Below are 24,114 nucleotides of genomic sequence, written 5' to 3' on the forward strand. Positions count from 1 at the left end.
TGTCATGCAACACCCAGTTCTAAGAGAAAGATTCAAGATAAATCCACATGCCCCAAGCATTTGTTCCAAGTATTCAAAAGGTTAATAACACTAACAGTTATTAACACTTTTACAAGTGGAAAGATTGTTGGCTACTTGCTCCATTTATCACAGGGTGCACTTCAATCCATACCTCTTTGCCCTGTCCTTCTCATCTTCGTCCATCAGCTCGTTTACACAATATAGAATTCTGGAACACAAGTAAAACACCAGTTATTTTTTGTCAAGGCATGAAAAGCCTTGCCCAATCCTATGAAATGGGCATTTTATCAACTAATCATTGTTATTTTAAATTAGTCATTAATTTATTTATTTGTGAAACTTATCCCACCCAAGAGGTTCAGGATCAGGACCAGACATTCTGATGCCATGCCCAAAGATGTGTAGCATTATCAAAAACTAAATTAGCAAATTTTTATTTTATTTAGAAATCCCTCATTATCTGAGGCCCTCAATGTAGGTTACTTAGCTTGTGCATAAATCCACCTTGGCTCTAGATAAATAAAAACATCCATAATATACTGAATTAAAATATTAAAATATATTTTGATTTACTGTTAGCCTTTAAGGCAGGTGCCATGCATAGCCATAGTTATGGGAAGGTGACTGAGCCAGCCACTGAGTGCAAAATCCTTCTACAGTAGTGTCAAGAGCAACTAAGGGGTGCTTTATAAAATGGAAGAGAGTTGGTTTTGATATCACAAAGGCAATGAAGTCTCCATATGTCTCCTCCTTCCTAGAGAAAATTTCTTCCTTGGAGAGTCTTCATGACACATCCCTCAAAGGACAGCAAAGTATCTTAATACCAAGGATGGAATTCTAGCAGAAGCTCCTTTGTATAATAGGCCACACACCCCTGGTGTAGCCAATCCTCCAAGAGCTCACAAGGCTCTTTTTGGAGGATTGGCTACATCAGGGGTGTGTGGCCTAATTTGCAAAGCAGCTCCTGCTAGAATTCCACCCCTGCTTAATACCATATCATACCAAACCTTTAATGGCATAACAATCGCAAATGAGAATACACAGAATGTGAAAAGTTTTAATGTTGGAGATAAAACCAAAAAAAAAGAAACAAAGATTACATACACATTCATACACGGTCATATTTAGATTTAAGAATACAAATTATCTTAAAAGAAGAAGGAAGGCAATTGGCAGATTTATTAACATGGAGAATTATATAGAAGCATATAGTAGAGTCAGGAGCGGCTTATCCTTAAAATCTGAGTAAATCTTGAGCATCATCATTTTGTATTTAAAAGCCTCATGATGCATAAGGATGAAATAGAGCTGTTTTTAACTTGAATTTAATGAGATGACTGAAAACATGTTTAGTACAGCTGAAGGAGAAAAAAGGAATTTTACAACTGGCAGCTTGCATTTTGAAGTTCAAGAATCTTCAATCCAGATCAATGATGAGAAATCAGATTCCAAATCTGCCAAATGGCCTCAAGCAAACAACCAAACCACAATCCTGCTCCACACCCTTTTTATTTCACCAATGACTATGCCACCCAGAGGACTCCTCCCCAAAGACACAATTCCACCAGAGCTAATCATGAGATTTCTTCTTGTATCTGCCTCTGTCATTGACTGTAACAAGCCAACCAGAACCCCAGAAGCAAAAAATCACTTTCACTGATGAGACTACAGAACCACACCCATTGCCCCAGGAGCATTCTTAGGTGGGTGCAACCAAATATTTTTGGCTGCACAGCAACCATGGCTTCTGATCATTTAATAGCCATGTAAGTTGCACAAAATGGAATGCTACCAAGGCAGCAGGGAAGAACAAGCCCATGTTGAAAGTATTATAGCAGTATTTAATGAGTAAAAGATCCATGTACACATATGTCTATAAAAAACAATGTACTTGGGAACACATGGGTCGGGCACTGGGAACAGATCGCAGGCTGGAGAGTTCAACTTCTCTCCTTGCATTCTCCAACTCCTTCCCTTCCTTGACCAAACCAGAGTTTGCCATGATGTCCAAACTGGACAAACTATGATTTGCATAAACTGTAGTTTGCCTCCACCCAGGGAGTGAAAAAACAGGTTGCTTACCTGTAACTGATGATCTTCGAGTGGTCATCTGTGCAGTCACACACATGGGTCTTGCCGCAGGCAATGGATCCATTCCTCGGAGCTCCAATAGCTCGTTTATAACGTCTTTTGGCGCGCTTTCCTCCCGCTCTGGGGAGCAGGCAGCGACCGCGCATGCCTGGAGCGGGGGGAGAGCGCCCCTTCCACTCAGTTTCTTCCAGCCGCCGCCGGCAATGACACTGTAAGTTTACGGAAGAATCACAAGAGGCCAGCAGCGGGGAAGGCTGGGTGGGCGTGTGTGACTGCACAGATGACCACTCGAAGATCATCAGTTACAGGTAAGCAACCTGTTTATCTTCTTCGTGGTCTCTGTGCAGTCCCACACATGGGTGACTAGCCAGCTGGATGGACTGGAGGAGGGTGCTGGTAAAGAAAAAGGTTAGTCACAGGAAAAATCAAATCACATGCAATCACGCAATCAACCATCATGTGACGTGGTCTGCAGTGTAAAGATGGAAGCGGATGCACTCACCCCTGGCTTCAGAGGAAGATGGATCTGAGGACCGCTTGGCCGAAGGAGGCGTCACGTCTCGCACGAACGTCCATCGCATAATGGGAGACGAACGTGGATGGAGAGGACCAGGATGCAGCCGCACAAATGTCCTCTAGAGACACGCCTTGTAGAAAGGCCGAAGACGTGGAGACCGCTCTAGTAGAGTGGCCCTTAAGGCCGTCGGGCAAAGGTTGCTTAGCCAGTTCGTAGCACAACCTGATGGCACTGACTACCCACTTTGACAGACGTTGGGTAGAAATTTTAAGACCCCTGTGGGGGTTTCCGTAGGCCACAAACAGATTAGGGTCCTTACGGAAAGGTTGTGTACGATCAAGGTAGAAGGATAACGCCCTTCTAACGTCCAAGGAATGCAGGGCTCGTTGTCCCTGGTCGGATGGGTTGGAGAAGAACGTTGGTAGAGAAGTTGAGGTTGATAAGTGGAACTGGGAGACAACCTTAGGCAGGAACGCAGGGTCCGGTCGCAAAACAACTTTGTCCTTGTGGAAAATGGTGTAGGGAGGATCGTAGCGGAAAGCGCATAAGTCACTTGCCCGTTTGCCCGAGGTGAGGGCTACGAGTAATGCTGTCTTCCAGGAAAGGAGATTGAGGTCTATGGTAGCCATAGGCTCAAAAGGGGCTTTCATCAAGCAGGAAAGGACTAACGATAAACTCCATGTCGGAACAAATGGTTTAACCGGTGGGTTGAGGTGCAACAAGCCCTTGAGAAAGGACTTTGATAAGGGATGGGAGAACACAGTCTTGCCATCGATCGGCTTGTGGAAAGCAGAAACCGCAGAAAGGTGAACCTTCACAGAGGAATAACAGAGTCCGGATTTCTGTAGGGAAAGTAGGTAGTCCAGAATTAGGGGAAGTGGAGCCGTTTCCGGCTGCAGCTGAGAAGATGTTGCAAAGGAACAGAAGCGCTTCCATTTACGCTGATAAGAAAGTCTGGTGGAAGGCTTTCTTGCGTTGAGGATGACATTGGCTACTTCTGTAGAGAGGAAGGTGGCCGTATTCTCCAGGCGGTCAGGGCCAGGACCCGAGGGTTGTGATGAAGAACCTGACCGTTGGCTTGAGAGAGGAGGTTGCCCGCAGGAGGAAGCCGGCAGTAAGTGTGGCGTGACAGTTGAAGCAGCCTCGTGAACCACGGTTGCCGAGGCCACCATGGCGCAATGAGGATGCAGTCTGTGCCATCCCGAGTTATTTTCACCAACACACGTGTCAGAAGGGGGGTCGGTGGAAAGAAGTAGTGAAGGGGACCTGTCCAATCGTGCAGAAAGGCGTCGTTGCCCCTCCTGCAATAAAACTGAGGACACTTGGCATTGTTCCTGGATGCAAAGGCGTCCACCTCGGGTGTTCCGAAGCAGCGGAAGATGCTGCGAAGGTAGGTCGGAGTGATGGACCATTCGTGGTCGTCTATCCGAAACCTGCTGAGGGAATCGGCCAAGGTATTCTCCACACCGGGGAGATGAATGGCAGTCATAAATATGTTGTGTTTGACACACCATTCCCAGAGCAGTACGGCTATACGACAGAGACGGAGGGATCTGGTGCCCCCTTGCTTGTTTATATAATAAACAGTCGCCATGTTGTCCGTAGAGATCTGGACATGCTGGCCCTTTATTAATGGGAGAAATGATTGGAGAGCTCTGTGCACCGCGATCAGTTCTAAGCAGTTTATGTGCATGAGTCTCTCGGTGGTCGTCCAAAGCCCTCTGACAGTTTTGTCCTCTAGGTGGGCTCCCCATCCCCACTTGGAGGCATCTGTTGTTATAGTGGTCGTAGGGGAAGTCGGTAGAAACGGCTTGCCCTCTAGTAGATTGTTGGGCACAGTCCACCACGTGAGAGATAGAAGCGCTCTCTGTGGGATAGTGAGCAGAGCAGCTTGCGGTTGCGTTTGAGGGTTGTAGGCTCGAACAAACCAGATCTGCAGTTGTCGCATTCGCAGTCTGGCAAATCGAAGGACAGATGTCGTTGCAGCCATAAGGCCCAGCAGGCGTTGGATTGTGAACGCAGACTGACGGGGTTGCTGTTGAACTGTCTTGGCTAGGGCAATAATAGTGCATGCCCGATCCTCTGGGAGAAAAGCTCGATGCAGGGAGCTGCAGAGAAGGGCGCCTATAAACTTGAGGTCCTGGGTAGGTGTGAGGTGCGACTTTGATGTATTCACGCGGAGACCCAGGGAGCTCAGAAGAGTGAGAGCTGTGTCGAGGTTGTGCTCCAATTGCTGTTGTGTCGGGGCCACCAGGAGCCAGTCGTCGATGTACGGGAAGACTGGAATGTTCCGAGTGCGAAGTGCAGCTGCCACAACCGCCATGCACTTGGTGAACACGCGGGGCGCAGTGGAGAGGCCGAAAGGTAGGGACACATATTGGTAGTGGTCCCGGCCCATGGCAAATCGTAGATACTTCCGATGTTGAGGTCGGATTGTCACATGGAAGTAAGCGTCCTGAAGGTCTAGGGAAGCCATCCAGGAATTCCTGGGGATAAGAGGCAGAATGGACTGCAGGGAGATCATTCTGAACTTCCTGTATGCGATGTGCTTGTTGAGCTTCCTTAGATCTAGAATGGGACGCCTTCCTCCATCCCTCTTGGGAACAAGGAAGTATCTTGAATAGAAGCCTGTCCCCCGATGGAGGGGGGGAACGGGCTCTATGGCTTCCTTGTGGAGCAAGTCCAGGATCTCCTGACGGAGGAGGGGAGAGGGGGGGGTAGCTGTGAAATAGTGGTGGCGAGGTGGAGAAATGAACTCGATTGCGTAACCTAGACGCACGATGGTCAGCACCCAGGAGTCGGTTGTTATCGAGTTCCAAGTCGGAAGGAACGGTGACAGACGTGTGTTGAAGAACGGTACGGGGGAGTCAAAGAGACTGTTTAGAAGGAAGGGAGGGTTTTTTGGCCTGTTGTGACCGCGGTCTTTGTTGAAACTGCGGTTTCTGCTGGCCAGTCTTCCTCTTCCAGAAGTCGGTACGCTTAGGTGACCCTTGGCGTCTTTGAAATGATGGTCTCCAGGGCTTTGCACGGTTGGGACGCTGGGAAAACGGTTGGGAAACTCCCAAGCGCTTGGCACGTTTGCGGCCATCATCCACCGAGGCTAAGACTTCGTCAGTAGAAGCATGGAAAAGGCCGAGGCCATCGAAGGGAAGGTCTTCTATTTTTTGTTTAATGTCCGGTTGTAGATTTGTGGACCTCAGCCAGGCGTGGCGTCGTAAGGCAACAGAGGATGCAAAAACCCTGGACGAGCAAGAAACAGCATGGCGTATGGTGTTGATCTGTTGCTTGGACACTCTAGATAGCTCTGATACCAAGCCGGAGGCCGTTCTTTGGGAGGGTTCAGGAAGGGCGGAAATAAGAGGCGTAAATTGGTTAGCCAAGTTGTAGACATAGGCTGAAAAGTAGGCTAAATAATTGTTTAGTTTAGAATTTGTAGAGGCAAGGCCGAAAATTTTTCTTGCCAGGGTGTCCAATTTCCTGCCTTCACGGTCAGGAGGTGTCGGATGTCTGGATGGTTTAGCCTTAGTGGCTGAGTGCACGATAATGGAGTTGGGCGCTGGATGAGAAGCAAGAAATTTAGCCTCAGGAGCGTGAACTCTGTAGAGAGAGTCAAAGCGTTTCGCGGTAGGTGGAACCGAGGCAGGTTTGTCCCAGGTTTCGCGGAGGCCTTCGAGGTGTACCGGGAGCATGGGAAGAAGCGAGCCCGGTGGAAAGTCCGTTTGCACGAGGTCGTGTACAAGGTCAGAGACCTTAGGTGAGTCCGACGGAAGAGTAATGTTGAGGGCTTCGGCCATGGTTGTAATTAGGTGGAGATAGGCCTTGGACGCATCAGATGGAGATAGTCGGGGCTGTGGTACCGAATCCGAGGCTACCGAGTCAGGACGGTCCTCGGAGTCTGAGGATGCTGACGATTCCGGGTCGGAGTGGGAATCCTCACCCGAGGGAGAGTGCGGGGGTCGGATCGGGTCCGAAGGAACAGGTTGAGATTTCATCGTCTGAGCAGGTTGGTCTGTAGGAGTGGAGACCGGAGGAGCAATCGCGGCCGAGGCTGATGGAGTGCACGGTCTAGCGTCCTCTGTCTGGTAGTGGTCCCGGGGTCGCTGTAGATCAGAGTGACGAACAGATTCCCGAAGCCTTTCGCGGAGTCGAGGGGAATAGCGAGAGTAGTCCGGCTCTCGGATCCGATCCCGAGGATAGGCATGTTCACGGGTCCGATCTTGGTCACGGGGTGGAGAAGAGAGGTCATGGTCGAAGCCGCGGGGGCGTGGCTCTCGGGTCCGATCCCGGGAGTAATCACGGCGTGGAGAATCGCGGAGTCGTCGAGAAAAGTCACGGAGTCGATCACGGGGTCTAGGAGAGTCCTCGTATTGGTACGGGGAATAACCTGAGCCCTCAAGAGAAGGAGAACGAGAAGGACGATGAAAGCGAGAGTGGTGCCGGTCGTATCTGGGGGCATAATAGTCCCGATAATAATCAGAGGAGTCGGAGTCTCGGCGCCGGCGCGGTGATCTGGAGCGAGCCTTGAGCGGTGACCGGGATCGTAGTCGACGTGAGGGTGAGCGAGAGCGCCCCTTGTTTGAGGCCTGAACGGCCGAGTCCTTGTACAGGGGAGAAATCCCGACGTCTCGGAGGTCCTTATACAGGGGAGAAATCCCGATATCGCGGAAGGATCCGATTCGAAGCGGGGGTTTCAGGTAGGTCTGGGTAGACTCACTAGTAAGATCGGGTTCAAGGAAGTCGGTCGGGACCACGCTGTGCACCGAGGGCGAACGAGAGTGGACCGGTATGACCTCAACTGCTGTAGATGTGTGAGGCGTCAGTTGGGGCATGTCGGTGATGACGTCCGACGGAGTCGTCAACTCAAGCGGAAGAGCAGGCTGAGTTGGAGTCACAGGATCCATGGAGGTCGATGTCGAAATTGGAGGCTGAGGCTTCTTGGGAGCCAAGTGCGCGTGGAGTTTCCTCGGACCCGAATCGGCCGATCCGGGATGACGAGACTTTTTGTGCGCCGGACCCGTGGGTTCCAGGTGGCGCGATTTCTTCGAAGCCTTATGGCCGGTCTCGGCGTGCTTCGAAGATTTTTTATCGGACTTGTGTTTCTGTTTAGCGAGAGACACGTCCGTAGAAGCCGAATCTCCCGCTTGTTGTTGGGGAGGCGGCGAGCCCGATGTGGGCATAGCCCTTAAGGACAACTCGATCAGGAAACTCCGGAGCCTTGCCGCGCGGTTTTTTCGGGCCTGCTTTCCGAAATTCGCACAATGAGGGCAGGAGTCGACTCGGTGAGATTCCCCCAAGCAAAAAAGGCAGTGGCTGTGGCCGTCTGTAGTAGGGATTTTGGTCCCACAGCGCGTGCACTTTTTGAAGGTAACTTTCCCTTCCATGCGCCCCGGACAAGGGAGGGGGGGGGAAGGGAGAAAAGGGGAAAGAAAGCGCAGAACGGGTTTTTTTTTTTGGGACGAAAGAGAAGATATAAGAGATAGAAATACGATACCAGTGAAGGAGGAAAGAAAGCGGATGAAGTAACAGACGAGCTAAGGAGGAACGCAGCGAGGGAGGTGTTGTCCGGGCGGCGGTAGGAAAGAAACTGAGTGGAAGGGGCGCTCTCCCCCCGCTCCAGGCATGCGCGGTCGCTGCCTGCTCCCCAGAGCGGGAGGAAAGCGCGCCAAAAGACGTTATAAACGAGCTATTGGAGCTCCGAGGAATGGATCCGTTGCCTGCGGCAAGACCCATGTGTGGGACTGCACAGAGACCACGAAGAAGATCCATGGTTCAATGCAGGTTCCAATCACCAGAGGAACTACAGGGCCAAGCTACACATTATGATTTTTAACGTGCTGGGTCTTGGATCCCCCAACATGACTTTGACTCAGACAGCTGTGAGGGAATTTGTTCTCCACATGGGTCCCATGATGCCCCCAATTACATTTTCCCAAAACAGCCACAGGGGGGTGTTATTTGTCCCAATGAGGCAAATAAAATCCACTTAAGGACCTTTCAGGTCAAGAAAATGGGGGAGGCTGAAGTCCCCCTCATCCCCCCTGCACCACAACCTGAGCTGCAGTGGTGCCCAGTCACCTGGGACTCAAAAATCAGAAGATACTAGTTATGTTAGTTTAAAAAATGCATGCAAATAAAACACGCTACTTCAGAATTGATATTGAACTATATATGTTTAGATACACCCTCATATTTCTCCTGACTAGAATCTGGACAGGAAGAGCAGAGAGGATCAAGCAACACACAATGGTGCTTATCCAAAAAGAAGGGAAGAACATATGAATATGGAGGCTGTCCAAGTTGATGAAAGTAAATAATAAAATCAAATATTACCTGTTTTATCCCTTAGATTCATCAGTCCAAAATAGCAGGGTATGGTAAGTATGTCTTGTTAACAGCATGAAATACAGATGAGGGAGAAATGAATCCTAGAGGAAAAGAAAATAAAGTTTAGCATGTATCACTGGCACCAACCCTTGAATTTGAGGATTTCAACCTGAGACTATTTTCTGAACTTTAAAAGAGGAAGAGGGAGGGGAAAAAGAGAGAAATCAAAATAGGATATGTGGGAGGGGGGAAGGCGTGGAAGCAACTTTTGGGAAACTCTTTTATATGCTCTCAAAAGGAAACGAAGGTTACGCATGCAGAATTAATATAATGAATTAACCAAAAGTTGCTCTTCAAAGAGTCTTTTCACACACCAGTCTAACTGCATTATTTGTTTCTTTGTTTATTCACATTTCTATCCTGCCCTCCCCAAATGGGCTCAGAGTGGGTCACATCAAATAAAACAATTTACATTTTTCTAAAACAACTAACTAAGCATAAAAAACAAACAAACCAATTTACTAATTAAAATTCATAAATTAAAAAAATTCAGATGGCGACCATTTCAAGAACCTTATCCCTGGCTGCACAGGAACAATGAATAAAGTGGTCATAATCAAACACAAGTGGGTCAGGCCATATCGAGTTGCTGATGCCCACTGCCTCAACTAAAGGTCTGGAGGAAAACAACACACTCACTCCATGTAGAAAATAATTCTCAATGTAATCCACAAAATGCAACTTCTGACTGCTAGTAAACAATTTAGTGGTACAGATAGAAAACCATCCTATGCACTACACAACTACCGTCCAAAGAACCATGTAACATTTAAACTGTAGTCCAATGAATGATAAAAGAACCGGTCCAATTTCGTTTCGGAAGTATCCTTCTTCAAGGGACCGTCTTTTGTACTCAGGACAGAATCGACATGTTTTTTGAGGGGGGGTGCAAAATTAAAAAATGGCGCCCCCTTATGGTCTATTCTATCTTATGATCCCATAGAATACAATGGACTCCATACCCAATTTGGCGCCCCCCCCACGGTGCTCGGGGCAAGCAACCCCTCTGCCCCCCCCCTTAGATCCAGCCCTGTTTGTACTCATAGGCTCCGTAGAATTGAAGTGCCATAATTCATTTCCTGGCTTTCCAAATTTATGTTTAAATTCATTTCCTGGAACGCCACTGCATTTTACAATCCTTCAGCATTTGATAACTGATGTCAAATAAAGGCCGGCAGAAGAGCTGTTTCACAGGCCCTGTGGAATTGCAACATGCTCCACAGGGCCCGGATCTCCAGTCGGAGCTTGTTCCACCAGGCAGGGGCCAGGACAGAAAAAGCCCTGGCCCTATTATGATTTCCTCATATCCTCCCTGGATTCTGGTGATCAGCCATATGTTGCAAACTTTAAGCTCAGAACTCAATTCCCAGCCAAGCAAGGGCCCATTTGGATCAGAACCATGGGACATAGGGAGAGGAGGCTTAAACCATTCCCCCTTCACCAGTTTTTCTACCTGAAATGGCCCCAGAGGGTGCTATTTGCCCACTAGGGAAAGGTTACATACATTTTCAATAGATAATGGGCCATTTTAAGTTAAGAAAATCACACAAAGGAAAGGGTTAAACCCTCTCTACCTTGCGCTTTCACTCATTCCAAGTTGTCCCCCAAACATCTAGGAATTGTATTTTAAGCACAGAACTTAGAACACATGTCTGATCTTCACGACTCAGGGCAGATGCATGGAAAACAAAGCGCAGTTAGGCCCTCAGTTCAAATGTCATTAGTGCAGTCATTAGAAACTGGTTTAGTGCCATTATTAGGATCTGATACCATGGTCTGGAGTTAGTATTTACCAGGTACTCTTAGGTACGGTAGTACATAATTAATATATGTGGAAATTATAGTTTAATATTGGTTTGTAGGGGGTGTGCAGTCAGATATTGCCAAATCATACAGCTTACGTGGCATCAGATTGGGTAGGCAGTCAAAGGCTTCCCAGAACAACTCCTGCCTATTTAACATCATGAATTGGTTGGAGGGAGGAAGTTTGGGAGAGGTATTGCTTTCATTGTTGTTTTGGATTCTGTGAGATATAATATTTGGTTGGTTGGTTTGTTTCTTGTTTTTCATTGTGTGTGTGTGTTTGTTTTTGCTTTGTTGGCTTTTCTAGTTACCTTCAGTTAGTGGATTCCCTGTTTCCACCTTCTTGTAGGTTAGTGATTTTGGGTAACATTGTGTATTTGACTGATTAGGTTTGAATAGTTTGGACTACTTTCCACTCCAGAAAACCAGCAGCCATTTTTGTGCCTAAGTCCACAATGCAGAGAGGATGTTTAAGGGCACCTTACTCAGAGGGCTATGAAATTGGACCCCTTTGTCCAATTCACTAGAAACGTGAAGAGTCTTAGAAGGAGGTACACTAGGTCCCTGATATTTTGATATCATGATTTAACTCAGGAAGAACTGCCATTTTCCACACATGGAAAGCAATGGGCAGACACCCAATCCAACGTTAATGAAAAAAGAAGTGGAACAAGTCTTCATGATACAACAAGAATTCTTAAAACTGATATACCACCTTCACTTTTTAAAATTACAATTCAGAATTAAAATGACAATTTTTCAAGTACATACCCTCTACTGGGCTGTTTTCCAGAGTTGCCTTCACTTTCTCCCCTGGTACAGGTATTACTTAATTAAGCAAAAGCAATAAAACCAGCACGTATTGAGGCAAACCAGGATTTCATTGATTGTCCACAGGACAAATCCTGCTTCCACAGAGTAGCAATAGATAAAAATAACAATAGTTTCACATTGTGTTTGAATAGGCTTCCCAATCCCCAGGTCCCAGAGGGGGATCCCCCGGTTTTACAGGCTTCCCCCCTCCCCCAGCCAGCTGGCCAGCGGGGGAAGCCCCACCCCCAGCCAGCTGGCCAGCGGGGGAAGCCCCACCCCCACAGCCATCATGCACCCCCATGAACAATTCCCATAGGGAATTGATCTGCGGGTATCGGGGGCTTTGGAGGGGGCTGTTTTTTGAGATAGAGGCACCAAATTTTCCGTATAGCATCTAGTGCCTCTCCCCAAAATACCCCCCAAGTTTCAAAAAGATTGGACCAGGGGGTCCAATTCTATGAGCCCCAAAAGAAGGTGCCCCTATTCTTCATTATTTCCTATGGAAGGAAGTCATTTAAAAAGATGTGCAGTCCCTTTAAATGTGATGGCCAGAACTCCCTTGAAGTTCAATTATGCTTGTCACACCCTTGCTCTTGGCTCCGCCCCGATGTCTCCTGGCTCCACCCCCAAAGTCCCCAGATATTTCTTGAATTGGACTTGGCAACCCTATGTTTGAACTGAGCAAACTGTATTGAGCCAAATGTAAATGCAGCAAAAAAAAAAGCGTTTAGAAGCACATATATTTGATCAGAGATACAGGACTGGCTGAGGCATTTAGTCACATGTACTCTCAATCCCAAGCCAGCATTTGTTGCTGTGTAATGCATGAAATACCTTTAAGGGAAGTCAACTATTTTTTGATGAAAACCCTTCTGATAATTTTATTTATTCTTTTCCCTAGGGTCTCAGGACATGACTAGAAATTGCATAGGAATGTTGCTGAAGTTAAGCAAATCTAGATCACAACTAAAAGGAAGAGCACTATTCCATGATAAGCAGGATATACAATTAATAAAAAATAAATATTTATTTTAAAATTTAGACTGTTCTTTTCCAGCCAAAGGTCTCAGAGCCAATACAGGTAGGTGCATGATATAATTCTACATAGATACTCACCTGCAAATGCTAAATAAAATTTAATTAAAGCCAATTATCTAATGGCACAGTTATTTCAGCCTGGGTACTAAGTAGGGAAGGGTTGTTTTAGAAAAAGCTAGACCTGGTCCTTACTGCTTTGGGAGACTTAGTTAATACTAACCACTTTGGTCTTCTCTGGAAACCACTGAACCACAGATATAAGGTCCTCCATAGGAACAAATAAGAAGAGAGGCAAAGGAGGAAAACTGGAGAAGAAAAGAAATACAGAATAAAGACAAAGCCTACTACAGGGAGTATGTTGTATATGTGCTTAGAATTGTATCTATAAGCTGGAGTTCTTGCCTGGGTCACTGGGGCCAGAAGGACAGAGCTTGGGGGACTCAAGAACAATAGGCAGCAGGATCCAAATCCTGCTGCCCTGCTCCAATCAAGAGCCCCCGCCTGGTTTGAATGGTCCAGTCACAGGCAGCGCAGGAACTTTGGGTGTGTATATATAGAGGGCCCTGCAGCCCTAGTAGTTAGTCTTCGTAGGCAGCACTATACCATGCTGTATTCAATAAAAGAGCTATGTTCACTACCACTTCGCCTCGTTACTGTATAGAACCCACTATATTATAGAGAAGGTTTCCAATGATGTGGATGGAAGAAGAATTGACTGGGAATGCATTGTTCTCCATTTCAAGGCATACATGTTAATGCCACCTCTCTCAGCTGGGCGGGGCTGACCCAATTTCTTTGGCTTAGCTATAGACAGTTCTGAACATTGCTCTGCACAGGTGTAGATTCCAATGCTTGTAGAGAGACCACAAAGAAGAATGTGGGCTTTTCTAGGGTAATTCCATAGCAATGGGCCATTGCCATGAAGGCTCTTGTCATGGGAACATTCTAAAAGCAAAATCGTATTTTTCAAGATGCCCAGTTGTACACAGAGGAGAATATCTTTTTTCCACCTCAGGTATCCTGAAGGGCAAAACCAACACTTTGAATTCTTCCCTGCGAAACTAACTGAAGTCCATCCAAAGTTTTGTACTAGCACTGTGATTTAGCTTTCAGATCCAGAGAATGCCCCAAATAAAGCATGAGGGTGCGAATGAAGTTAATCGGATTTCCAAGCAAATGATAGAACTGAAGAGTAGGATAGGTGGTGGTGGTTACTCGTATAGTAGTCCTGACCTCCGCTTGCTATTAGTGTTTTTTTTTTTAACTAACCACCTCTCATATATTCTACTTGGCATCAAAAATTCAACCATTACTTTTTGCACTGAATCTTGTGTCTATCTACAATTCACCATCATTTCTCCTATGCTTTTATTTAACTAACTGGTTTTGTTTTGTATTCTTTCTTTACTCTACTCATACTGAGAACACCAACTAACAATACATTAGTGTTATTAAAATTATGGTGTTATTTTCTTGTTTCTAAAAGACTGGGGGGGGGGTGACCCAGGAGTATATATGAAGTCTGAATATTTTAATACTTTGAGTGTGAGCTAGTAGCCCACATTTCAATTACAAACTCAGTCATGTTCAGATGAAGCCACAAATTATGGTTTGTTTTCTTGCTTACAAATTAGGATTCAACCATGTTTTGGGATCCTGACTTCTGGACAACAGAATAGTTTGTCATTTTGTCAGGTTCAAATGAAATGACCAAGTACAATTTGTCTGGAATGCAGAAGATTCAACTGCGGTGGTAAAGAACTTGAGCAAAAAGACTTCAAAGGTTTGTTACTCATGACAAGTTATGGTTTGTTATTACATCTGAAGGTAGCGCCTTTCCCAGTGGCTGGGGTTTTGGAGAGTGGCAAACTGTCCTAGGGCTTCAAAAAGGCTGAGGTAGGGTTGCCACCTCTGGGTTGGAAAATGCCTAGAAATTTCTGGGGATAGAGCCTGAGGAGGGCAGGGTTTAAGGAGCAGAAGGATTTCATTGTGGTATAATGCCACAGAGAGTACCTTCCAAAGCAACCATTTTCTCTAGGTGAACTGTTCTTTGTTGCCTGGAGAACAGTTGCAATAGTGGGAGATATTCAGCCTTAACCCTAGGTTAAGGCAGTCAATGAGGTGGTCAGTGGACAAACAAGGTTGTGCATAGCTAGTCCTGCACCTTTGACTTACATGTCAATATGGAGTCTAATAGGATGCCTAGATTTCTATCTAGTGAATCAATATTCACAGTCATTGACAAATCTATCATCATTTAATACTATGGAGATATGAAGTTGCCTTATACTGAATCAGACCCTTGGTCCATCAAAGTCAGTATTGTCTACTCAGACTGGCAGCGGCTCTCCAAGGTCTCAAGCTGTGGTTTCTCACACCTATTTGCTGGACCCTTCTAAGTTGGAGATGCCAGGGATTGAACCTGGGACCTTCTGCTTACCAAGCAGATGCTCTACCACTAAGCCACCATCCCTCCCTACATACTAAACAATACAATACATTCATTATGTTGATATTCCATGCTCTTAAACACACTATGTTGTCTTTTGACTGCATTTGGGAGGAGAACCTATAAGAAGAATAGAGATGCCAGGTCCCCTCTGACCATTGGTGGAGGGGAGGGGTAGGATTGCCAAATGCAGGTTGCGAAACTCCTGAAGATTTGGGATAGATCCTGTGGAGGACAGTAATCTCAGTGAGCTACAATGCCACGCAGCCCAGCCTCCATAGCATCCAATTTTTCCAAGGGAAACTGATCCCTGTAGTCTGGAGATAAGCTGTAATTCCAGAGGATCCCCAGGTCCCAGCTGGAGGCTGGCATCCCTAAAAGCAACATAATACTACATTTCACCCTGTGTTACTTCTTTGAAGAACACTGGCCTTAGGAAAATCACTATTCTCTCCCATCCCTTCATTCACAATAAGGGGCTAACTATTCAAGCCTACTTTAGAAGTCTGTCATAATTATTACTGAAATTTTATATGACATGTTTTTGAAATGTATACGTATAGGCTACATAAATGCTTAGCATTGCTGTTTTCTGCAAAAGAAAGCCATTTTCTCCAGAGGAACTGATCTATGTAATCTAGAAATCAGTTGTAATGCTGGGAGAATCCCAGGCCTCAACTGGAGGTTACCAACCATATGTAAATGTTTTAAATAAAGTGGTCTGAATCCAAACCTTAGGGATGAATCCAAAGGTACCCTTCCACTTTTGGAAGCTTTTCCTTCCTCATCAGAAGGAATAATCACTGAACAGAAGGTCACTTTTGGATCCAACCCATTAATTTATCAGCCATATTGCTTGAAACAATAACTGTTTTAGCTCTTCATTTTAAATTTTTCATAGCATTTTTTTCAATATAGGTTGACAAAAGTTAATTACATCCCTTAGTCACAATACAAGATGTTACAATACAGCATGAGACTAATTAAGAATGTCAAGTCAGTCAGAAGTTGCTAACATGTATGGATTTCAGTCTTTCAGGAAATGTGCCAAATCATTTATCCGAGTCTACTAGGAGTAATGCTTATTTACGAGAGAAATTTTGTGCAGCTTTCATTTGTGCCCCTTTTTGTATTTTGCACATTACTAGCTGTTTTAAGATACTGAAAGTGATAAACTGGTTAACAGCAAGGCAGCTTGTTTTTAAAAGGCTTTGAAGTGAGTGAGAGACCTACTTGGACATCCTATACTGATTAGATAAAACAATGGAGAAAAAAGACAGGATGGAACACTGCCAGTGTAAACATTAGGACTTAATCCTCAATACAGATGTCCTGCAGTAACCAACAACAATAATGATCATATTGGTATTTATACAGCCCATATTCTCAGTAAGGTTAGCTTCTAAGGCAATTTGTTATAAAACCAGTGAAAATTCAAAAACAAGTTAAAACAATTTTTAAAAGGACAATGACCATCCAGAAATCATAAATATTAGCAAATCCTACAATACCAACTACTGAATAAAGGCAGAAAACACCTTAAACTCAGTGCCAACAGTAGAATTAGAAATAAAATCTTTAACAAGCAGTATCTTTTTTTAAAGCAGCATCAAAATGTATCAAATCAATATAAAACAATAAGTGCGCATGCAGCTGGCGGGTATCAGTCAGATTAGTGGTAGAAAAAGGGGGAAATCACAATGGGGGAAAACAAACAAATAAACCACCTCATACTTGAAGGACCACCAGTCCCTGAATGTTGCCATGTGGCAGCTCTACTTTTTCCAGCAAGGTATATTATCACTAAGTGAGTTCTAGATCAAATCAACTGTGAACTCTCTCTAGAAGCCAAAATGATCGAACTGAGGCTTTCGCGCTTTGGTCACATTATGAGACGACAACAATGCTAGGAAAAGTTGAAGGCAGCAGGAAAAGAGAAAGTCCCAGCATGAGATGGATAATAATAACAACAACAACAACAACAACTTTTTATTTGTATCCCGCCCTCCCCGCAAGCAGGCTCAGGGCGGCTCACAACACATGAATACAGTATACAATAAAACCATGTGCAGTCAATTATAAATTCATATATAATTCAATATAAAATCATCCTTAAAAACATTAAACTTACATTAGAGTTAAGATTATGGTGCTATAATTAAGATCTTTCATAAATTCCAGTGATTAGAACATAAAACATAGGACGTATCCAACAGGACTTTCTGGCTCGGTTTATGTGAAGGCTGTTTTAAAGAGGTGGTTCTTACAGGCCCTGAGGAATTGATCTAAGCATCGCAGGGCCCGTACCTCCTCCGGGAGTTGGTTCCACAGTAGGGGGGCCGCTACAGAGAAGGCCCGATCCCGGGTGGACTTCAATCTGGCCTCCTTTGGCCCAGGGATATTCAGCTGGTTCCTTTATTGAGATAGACTCAATAAAGGAAACCACAGCTCTCAGTTTGTAAGATATGAGCAAGGCTGTTAATGACAGGATGTTTTGGAGGTCATCAATTCATAGGGTCACCATAAGTCAGAAACAACTTGACAGCACTTAACAAACACGCAAGGCATGTTCTGCCATGGTCCAGGCTTAGACTTTTTCAGAGGCTGCCCCATGTTTCCGGAAAAGGTCAGAAGGTTCCTACCCTCCTGGCTTTCTGGTGAGCCTTTGAAACGGAGCTGCTATGGGGAGCCTTGGGAGCAGCTGAGCTGGGGAAAGGAGGGGATACCCTGCTGTTTGGGGCATAAGTTTTTCAATTTTGTTTTTAATGTGCTGCTTTAATCTTGCAAGTGTAAGGATTAATTCAAATAGTGATTCAACAATAAGGGGCAAACCAATTTTTAATGAGAATCAAGGTGGCATCTCCATCTTTGGTGATGGAAGAGGGAAATTACATTTATGGAAACACATTAGCAGGGATACAAAGAAGGACTAACAGCTGTTTGCTCAAGATTTATATGGCAAATGTGGTATTTATGTGCAATGTTTATTTTGTCATTTTATTATTCTACTTTGTAGCTGCCCACCCTGAGTTCTAAGATGCCCTGCAAAAAGGCTATTATATACAGTATGTCACAGAAGTGAGTACATCCCCTCACATTTTGTAAAGTATATCTTTTCATGTGACAACACTGAAGAAATGACACTTGGCTACAGCTTGTATAACAGTGTAAATGTGCTGTCCCCTAAAAATTATGCAACACACAGCCATTAATGTCTAAACTGCTGGCAACAAAAGTGAGTACACCCCTAAGTGATAATGTCCAAATGGGGCCCAAGTAGCCATTTTCTCTTCCTGGTGTCATGTGACTCGTTAGTGGTACAAGGTATCAGGTGTGAAGGGGAAGCAGGTTATCGCTCTCACTCCCCTCATACTGGTTACTGGAAGTTCCACATGGCACCTCATGGCAATGAACTCTCTGAGGATCTGAAAAAACTAATTGTTGCTCTACATAAAGACGGCCTAGGCTATAAGAAGATTGACAAGACCCTGAAACTGAGCTGCAGCATGGTGGCCAAGACCATACAGCGGTTTAACAGGACAGGTTCCACTCAGAACAGGCCTCGCCATGGTTGACCAAAGTTGAGTGCCCGTGCTCAGCGTCATATCCAGAGGTTGGCTTTGGGAAATTGATGTATGAGTGCTGCCAGCACTGCTACAGAGGTTGAAGGGGTGGGGGGGTCAGCCTGTCAGTGCTCAGACCATACGCCACACGTTGCATCAAATTGGTCTGCAGGGCTGTCATCCCAGAAGGAAGCCTCTTCTAAAGATGATGCACAAGAAAGCCTGCAAACAATTTGCTGCAGACAAGCAGACTAAGGACATGGATTTCTGGAACCATGCCCTGTGGTCCGATGAGACCAAGATAAACTTACTTGGTTCAGATAGTGTCAAACATGTGTGGCAGCACAGGTGAGGAGTACAAAGACAAGTGCGTCTTGCCTACAGCCAAGCATGGTGGTGGGAATGTCATGGTCTGGGGCTGCATGAGTGCTGCTGGCACTGGGAAGCTACAGTTCGTTGAGGGAACCATGAACGCCAACATCTACTGTGACATACTGAAGCAGAGCATGATCCCCTCCCTTCGGAGACTGGGCCGCAGGGCAGTATTCCAACATGATAACGACCCCAAACATACCTCCAAAACGACCACTGCCTTGCTAAAGAAGCTGAGGGTAAAGGTGATGGACTGGCCAAGCATGTCTCCAGACCCAAACCCTATTGAGCATCTGTGGGACATCCTGAAACAGAAGGTGGAGGTGCACAAGGTCTGTAACATCCACCAGCTACATGATGTCATCATGGAGGAGTGGAAGAGGACTCCAGTGGCAACCTGTGAAACTCTAGTGAACTCTATGCCAAAGAGGGTTAAGGCAGTGCTGGAAAATAATGGTGGCCACACAAAATATTGATGCTTTGGGCCCCATTTGGACATTATCACTTAGGGGTGTACTCACTTTTGCTGCCAGCAGTTTAGATATTAATGGCTGTGTGTTGCGTAATTTTGAGGGGACAGCACATTTACACTGCTATACAAGCTGTAGACTCACTACTTTACATTATAGCCAATGTCATTTCTTCAGTGTTGTCACATGAAAAGATGCACTTACAAAATGTGAGGGGGTGTACTCACTTCTGTGACATACTGTAGATATTTAAAAGACCAGAAGACTCTGCACCAGGCAAACAGATGCCCTGAATTCACAAGTTTACTTAGGGGCTACTTTGTTATCAAACTCGTATACAGAAAACAGGTCAATGTTTAAACACACACGCACACCCCAGAAGTTTCAGAGTAATGTACACATTACAAGTGTGTGGATAGACATGATCATTCGGTATGTGTGTGCACGTGCATGCAAATCACTGTATGCATGTGTTGTAGAAATTGCAAAAAACATAATGCCAAGCTGTTATTGGCAGCTATTAACATACCAATAGGATTACCACACATTATAATTAGCGACGGGTGAACCTAACCTTATCCAATTTGGCATGGAGCTGTTTAAATTGAATTAATTTGGAAGGCACCTTCTAGACAACCTAAATTAATTCTGTTTAGAACTGGACCCATTCTGGGTCAACCCTGCTGTGACAGTGATAATATCATGAGCGCAGCTGGGTCTAGACTCACACCCTGGTGGTCCTTGGCTAAGAGCACTTTGAGGCATGCCCTTCCTTTTCTCATTCTTACGAGGGCTACTTTTACATTGCTTCTGAAAGGAAATGGAAAGAGAAAGACTCCAAGGTCCCTCTGTTTGGCCCTCTTGCCTCTGTTCAAATCCACCTTGCTGCCCCCCCCCCACTTCTTTCCCAAACTTGTTGAAGGTGAGGAATGCTGCTTGGAATGCTCCCTAACATTGCTGCTCACCATCAGAAAGCTTGGAAATGGTAAAAGGGGCAGCAAGGAAGATTCCATAGGGATGCAAGAGAGCCAAAGGGGATCCACTTGGGACTAGCATGAAAGGGATCTCCCACTATGATTCCAAAAGTATCCAGAGAACTATACAAAAAAAAAAAAATCAATGTTCAGTGTCTTCCATTTTAGAATGCGCCTCCAGCACTAATTTCAGCCTACACATGTGCAATATGTTAATTCTTACACAGAACTCCTCAACATGCAAAGCACCCATTTAAATCATAGCAAATGATTTTATTACAGCATGCAGTCCAGAATGCAAAGTTGGGAGCCCTGGGTTCAAATTCTATTTCTGCTGTCACTGAGCCTCACCTGCAAGATGAGAATAACATCAACTATTTTAGGCCAAACAAACAATAAAAGGCTTTGGAGTGCCAAGCACATTACCAGTGGATGATTATTAGCAACAGAAATGTTCACTTTTTGGCCTTAACTTACATACTGTTTATCAAGAGACAAATAGTAGAGTGCTGCTGTTTTCAGAACTGAGCAAAGCAAGGGAACATTGTGCCTTACTACAGCTCAGTTAAATCATATACAGGGTCATGCCATGCACAAGACAGGAAGATGCTCATGATTCTCCTAATAAGTAAGAAATATTTGGACTAAGGATTGTTTTTAAAAAATAAAGCAGTATTTATGTTTTAAATATAGCTATTTGCTAATAATATAATTTTATCATCATTGAAGTAAGTTGAGTTTTTCCAGCCTTCTCTTTGCTGCAGAACCAGCAGTGTTGGTACTTCTAGGCAGCTCACTGACAGTGTACTCCTTTGCAGAGTCACTCTAGGGATTTTGATAGGCTTGGACTAGGGATGCCTGAACACGCACCGGCTCACGTCAGGCAAACAGGGAACTGATTTCGAGATGGAACAAAGTTAGAGTCCAATGGCAACTTCAAGACCAACGAAGTTTTATTCAGGGTGTGAGCTTTGGGGTTAAGGCACACCTCCACAGATACACTGAGGAAGGAAGTGTGCCTGCACATGAAAGCTTACACCCTGAATAAAACTTTGTTCGTCTTAAAAGGTGCCATTGACTTTGTTCTGTTGCTTCAGACCAACATAGCTACCCACCTGATTTTGAGATGGACATAGTTCATCTATTCATTAGCCCATGGCTCAGTGTCTGACAAGTTGCTTCACTGTCTTCTTTTTATCAATGGGATACACTGCTATAGGCTTTTCATGTAGCTGTGGTCTCCATTTGAAAACAAATCAGTAATTGCTACTTGTGTAATTTCTATTGTGTAATTTTGCACTAGTGTTCTCAGGACTTCTTTTGAGCAGGGATGCACAGGAACAAAGTTCTGACTGGCTTGGTGCCAGGGGTATGGCCTAATATGCAAATGAATTCCTGCTGGGCTTTTTCAACAAAAAAAGCCCTGTCTGAAACAATGGTAGCATCAGGGACTGTGGCCTAATATGCAAATGAGTTCCTGCTGCGCTTTTTCTACAAAAAAAAGCCCTGCGTTATTTATTTAGTCCATGGGGTCGCAAAGAGTCAGACTCGGCTGTGTGACTGAACAACAACAACATGATCTCTAGAGTACCAACTTTAATTTTATTACAAAGCTAAATCTCTAACCCTGTTCATGCTAATGGTATAAGCGGAAATGTTCTGCCTGCATCTTTACCCTATTAATCTGGCAATGAAAGTCCAGAGACTTGCCTCTTTTTCTAATGAAAATGGCACCACAGGGAAAATAAACAGAGAAAATGGTGGCTCACTGCTTGGATACAGCCACAGCTGGTTAAAACAGTTACAACCCAAATCAGGTTAGTGGCCTGAATTTGGTTTGAAGCAAGAGAACAAAGTTTGAGTCAAGTAGCACCTTTAGATCAACAACACCAATCTATGTATCTGATGAAGTGTGTATGCACATGATAGCTTATACCCAGAATTAAACTTTGTTGATCTTAAAGGTTCCACTGGACTTTGTTCTACAATCCAAATAAAGCAGTCAAAAATAAATGCTGTGTTTAAAAAAATTCCTAACCTTTTGTGTCCATTTAAGTGGTCTTTAGAGATGTTAACAGCTGCCAGCCTGCCTGGACTGGCACCATTTTGCAATTCTGAAAACACCTAATGCAATCCTGTTTGGCAGTTGTTCAAGTTGTTCGATACCAACCAAACCAACTGGTTGATCAGTTCACATCTGATCATCACACTTGAACATCATAGGTCTGACTAGAAGAAGTCTACGACTGCAGATTTATACCCCGCCCTTCTCTCTGAATCAGAGACTCAAGCAACTTAGTCTCCTATATCTTCTCCCCCAACAGACACCCTGTGAAGTGGGTGGGGCTGAGAGGGCTCTCACAGCAGCTGCCCTTTCAAAGACAACTCCTGCGATAGCTATGGCTAACCCAAGGCCATTCTAGCAGGTGTAAGTGGAGGAGTGGGGACTCAAACCCGGTTCTCCCGGATAAAAGTCCGCACACTTAACCACTACAACAAACTGGTTCAATACAAAATTTGTGGCATTCCTAGAATGGACTAGAATAACTCTGCAAAAGACTTTACTGATAGCATACTAACTAGTATAACTGAGCCAAAATGGGCTTGCCCTGTTTGCTTTTAGCAAGATATATCTACCGCTAGCCATGGGTGGGATCTAGTTTCTGCTTCACTACAACTTTACACATCTAGAGCATCAGGGTGTTCCATTCTACTATAAGCAAATAGAAAGGAACAGCTTGTATCTAACACCCGAGCATCCATTCCTGTTTTTAAAAAAGGAATGCAAGCTTAACCTTTCCAGCAAAGTGTTACTGATTCAATTATGCCATGTTTTTATAGATGACATTTCAACAGCAGGCAGGCCTCCTTATGGATGATTGAGCACCAACCCCCCCCCCCCTATAATTAAGGAGTGTATGTATGTGCAGCATTAAAATCTGCCTCCTGCTGTTTGTGGAATGTTGGAAACCCAAACTGACATTTTGCCAACCAAGGTAAAACTGCAGACACGCTTTTGGGGGCTGGCCAAAGATGAAATCTCCCCACATCAAAGAACCCGTAAAGAGCATAGGACTAATAAATAGTCAGCAATTCCCTTAATCATGTTACACACACTTTTTAGAAAAGGCAACAGCTGCTCTGCTAACCTAGATATACCCAACAGCAAAATAAAGATTCTTCAAAAACAGAGAGAGGAGAGTGCCATACTTCAACGCCCTCTGAGGTGCAATAGCAAAAAGAAAAATATGAACTGCCTCTCTGGACTGGACCAAAGCCCATCTAACCCAGCATCTTATCTCCAGTACTAATCCATGGCACACCTCTGAACACAGAGAACCTGACAGATAATATGATGGAGAATGTACACTGTGGAATATACTGGCATCAGTGACTATTAGAAATTACAGCCAGGAATTCCCTAAAGCTGCATTTAGGTTTCTAGTATTTCCAAGACAACATATCCAGGAAGCTCTGCTTCACTAAATGCAGCTTTAGGGAATTCCTGACTGTAATTTCTAATGTTCACTGATGCCAGTATATTGCACAGTGTACATTCTCCATTATATTATCTGTCATGTTCTCCGTGTTCAGAGGTATGTCATGGATTACTACTGGA

At 44.8% G+C, this 24,114-nt stretch overlaps 1 protein-coding gene across 1 annotated transcript in view; it reads right to left on the minus strand.

Moving 5' to 3' along the window:
* Positions 1 to 24,114, minus strand: part of PASD1 (PAS domain containing repressor 1) — a 94,134-nt gene that overhangs the window by 65,598 nt on the left and 4,422 nt on the right. The window contains exons 2-3 of the mRNA XM_060249404.1: positions 8,960 to 9,054; positions 173 to 229 (exon numbers count right to left, since the gene is read on the minus strand). Coding sequence (XP_060105387.1) covers positions 173 to 204 — 32 coding nt within the window. The 5' untranslated portion in view covers positions 205 to 229; positions 8,960 to 9,054. The remainder of the gene's footprint in view (positions 1 to 172; positions 230 to 8,959; positions 9,055 to 24,114) is intronic.

The sequence above is a fragment of the Heteronotia binoei genome, chromosome 11 (assembly GCF_032191835.1).
Source record: "Heteronotia binoei isolate CCM8104 ecotype False Entrance Well chromosome 11, APGP_CSIRO_Hbin_v1, whole genome shotgun sequence".
NCBI lineage: Eukaryota > Metazoa > Chordata > Lepidosauria > Squamata > Gekkonidae > Heteronotia > Heteronotia binoei.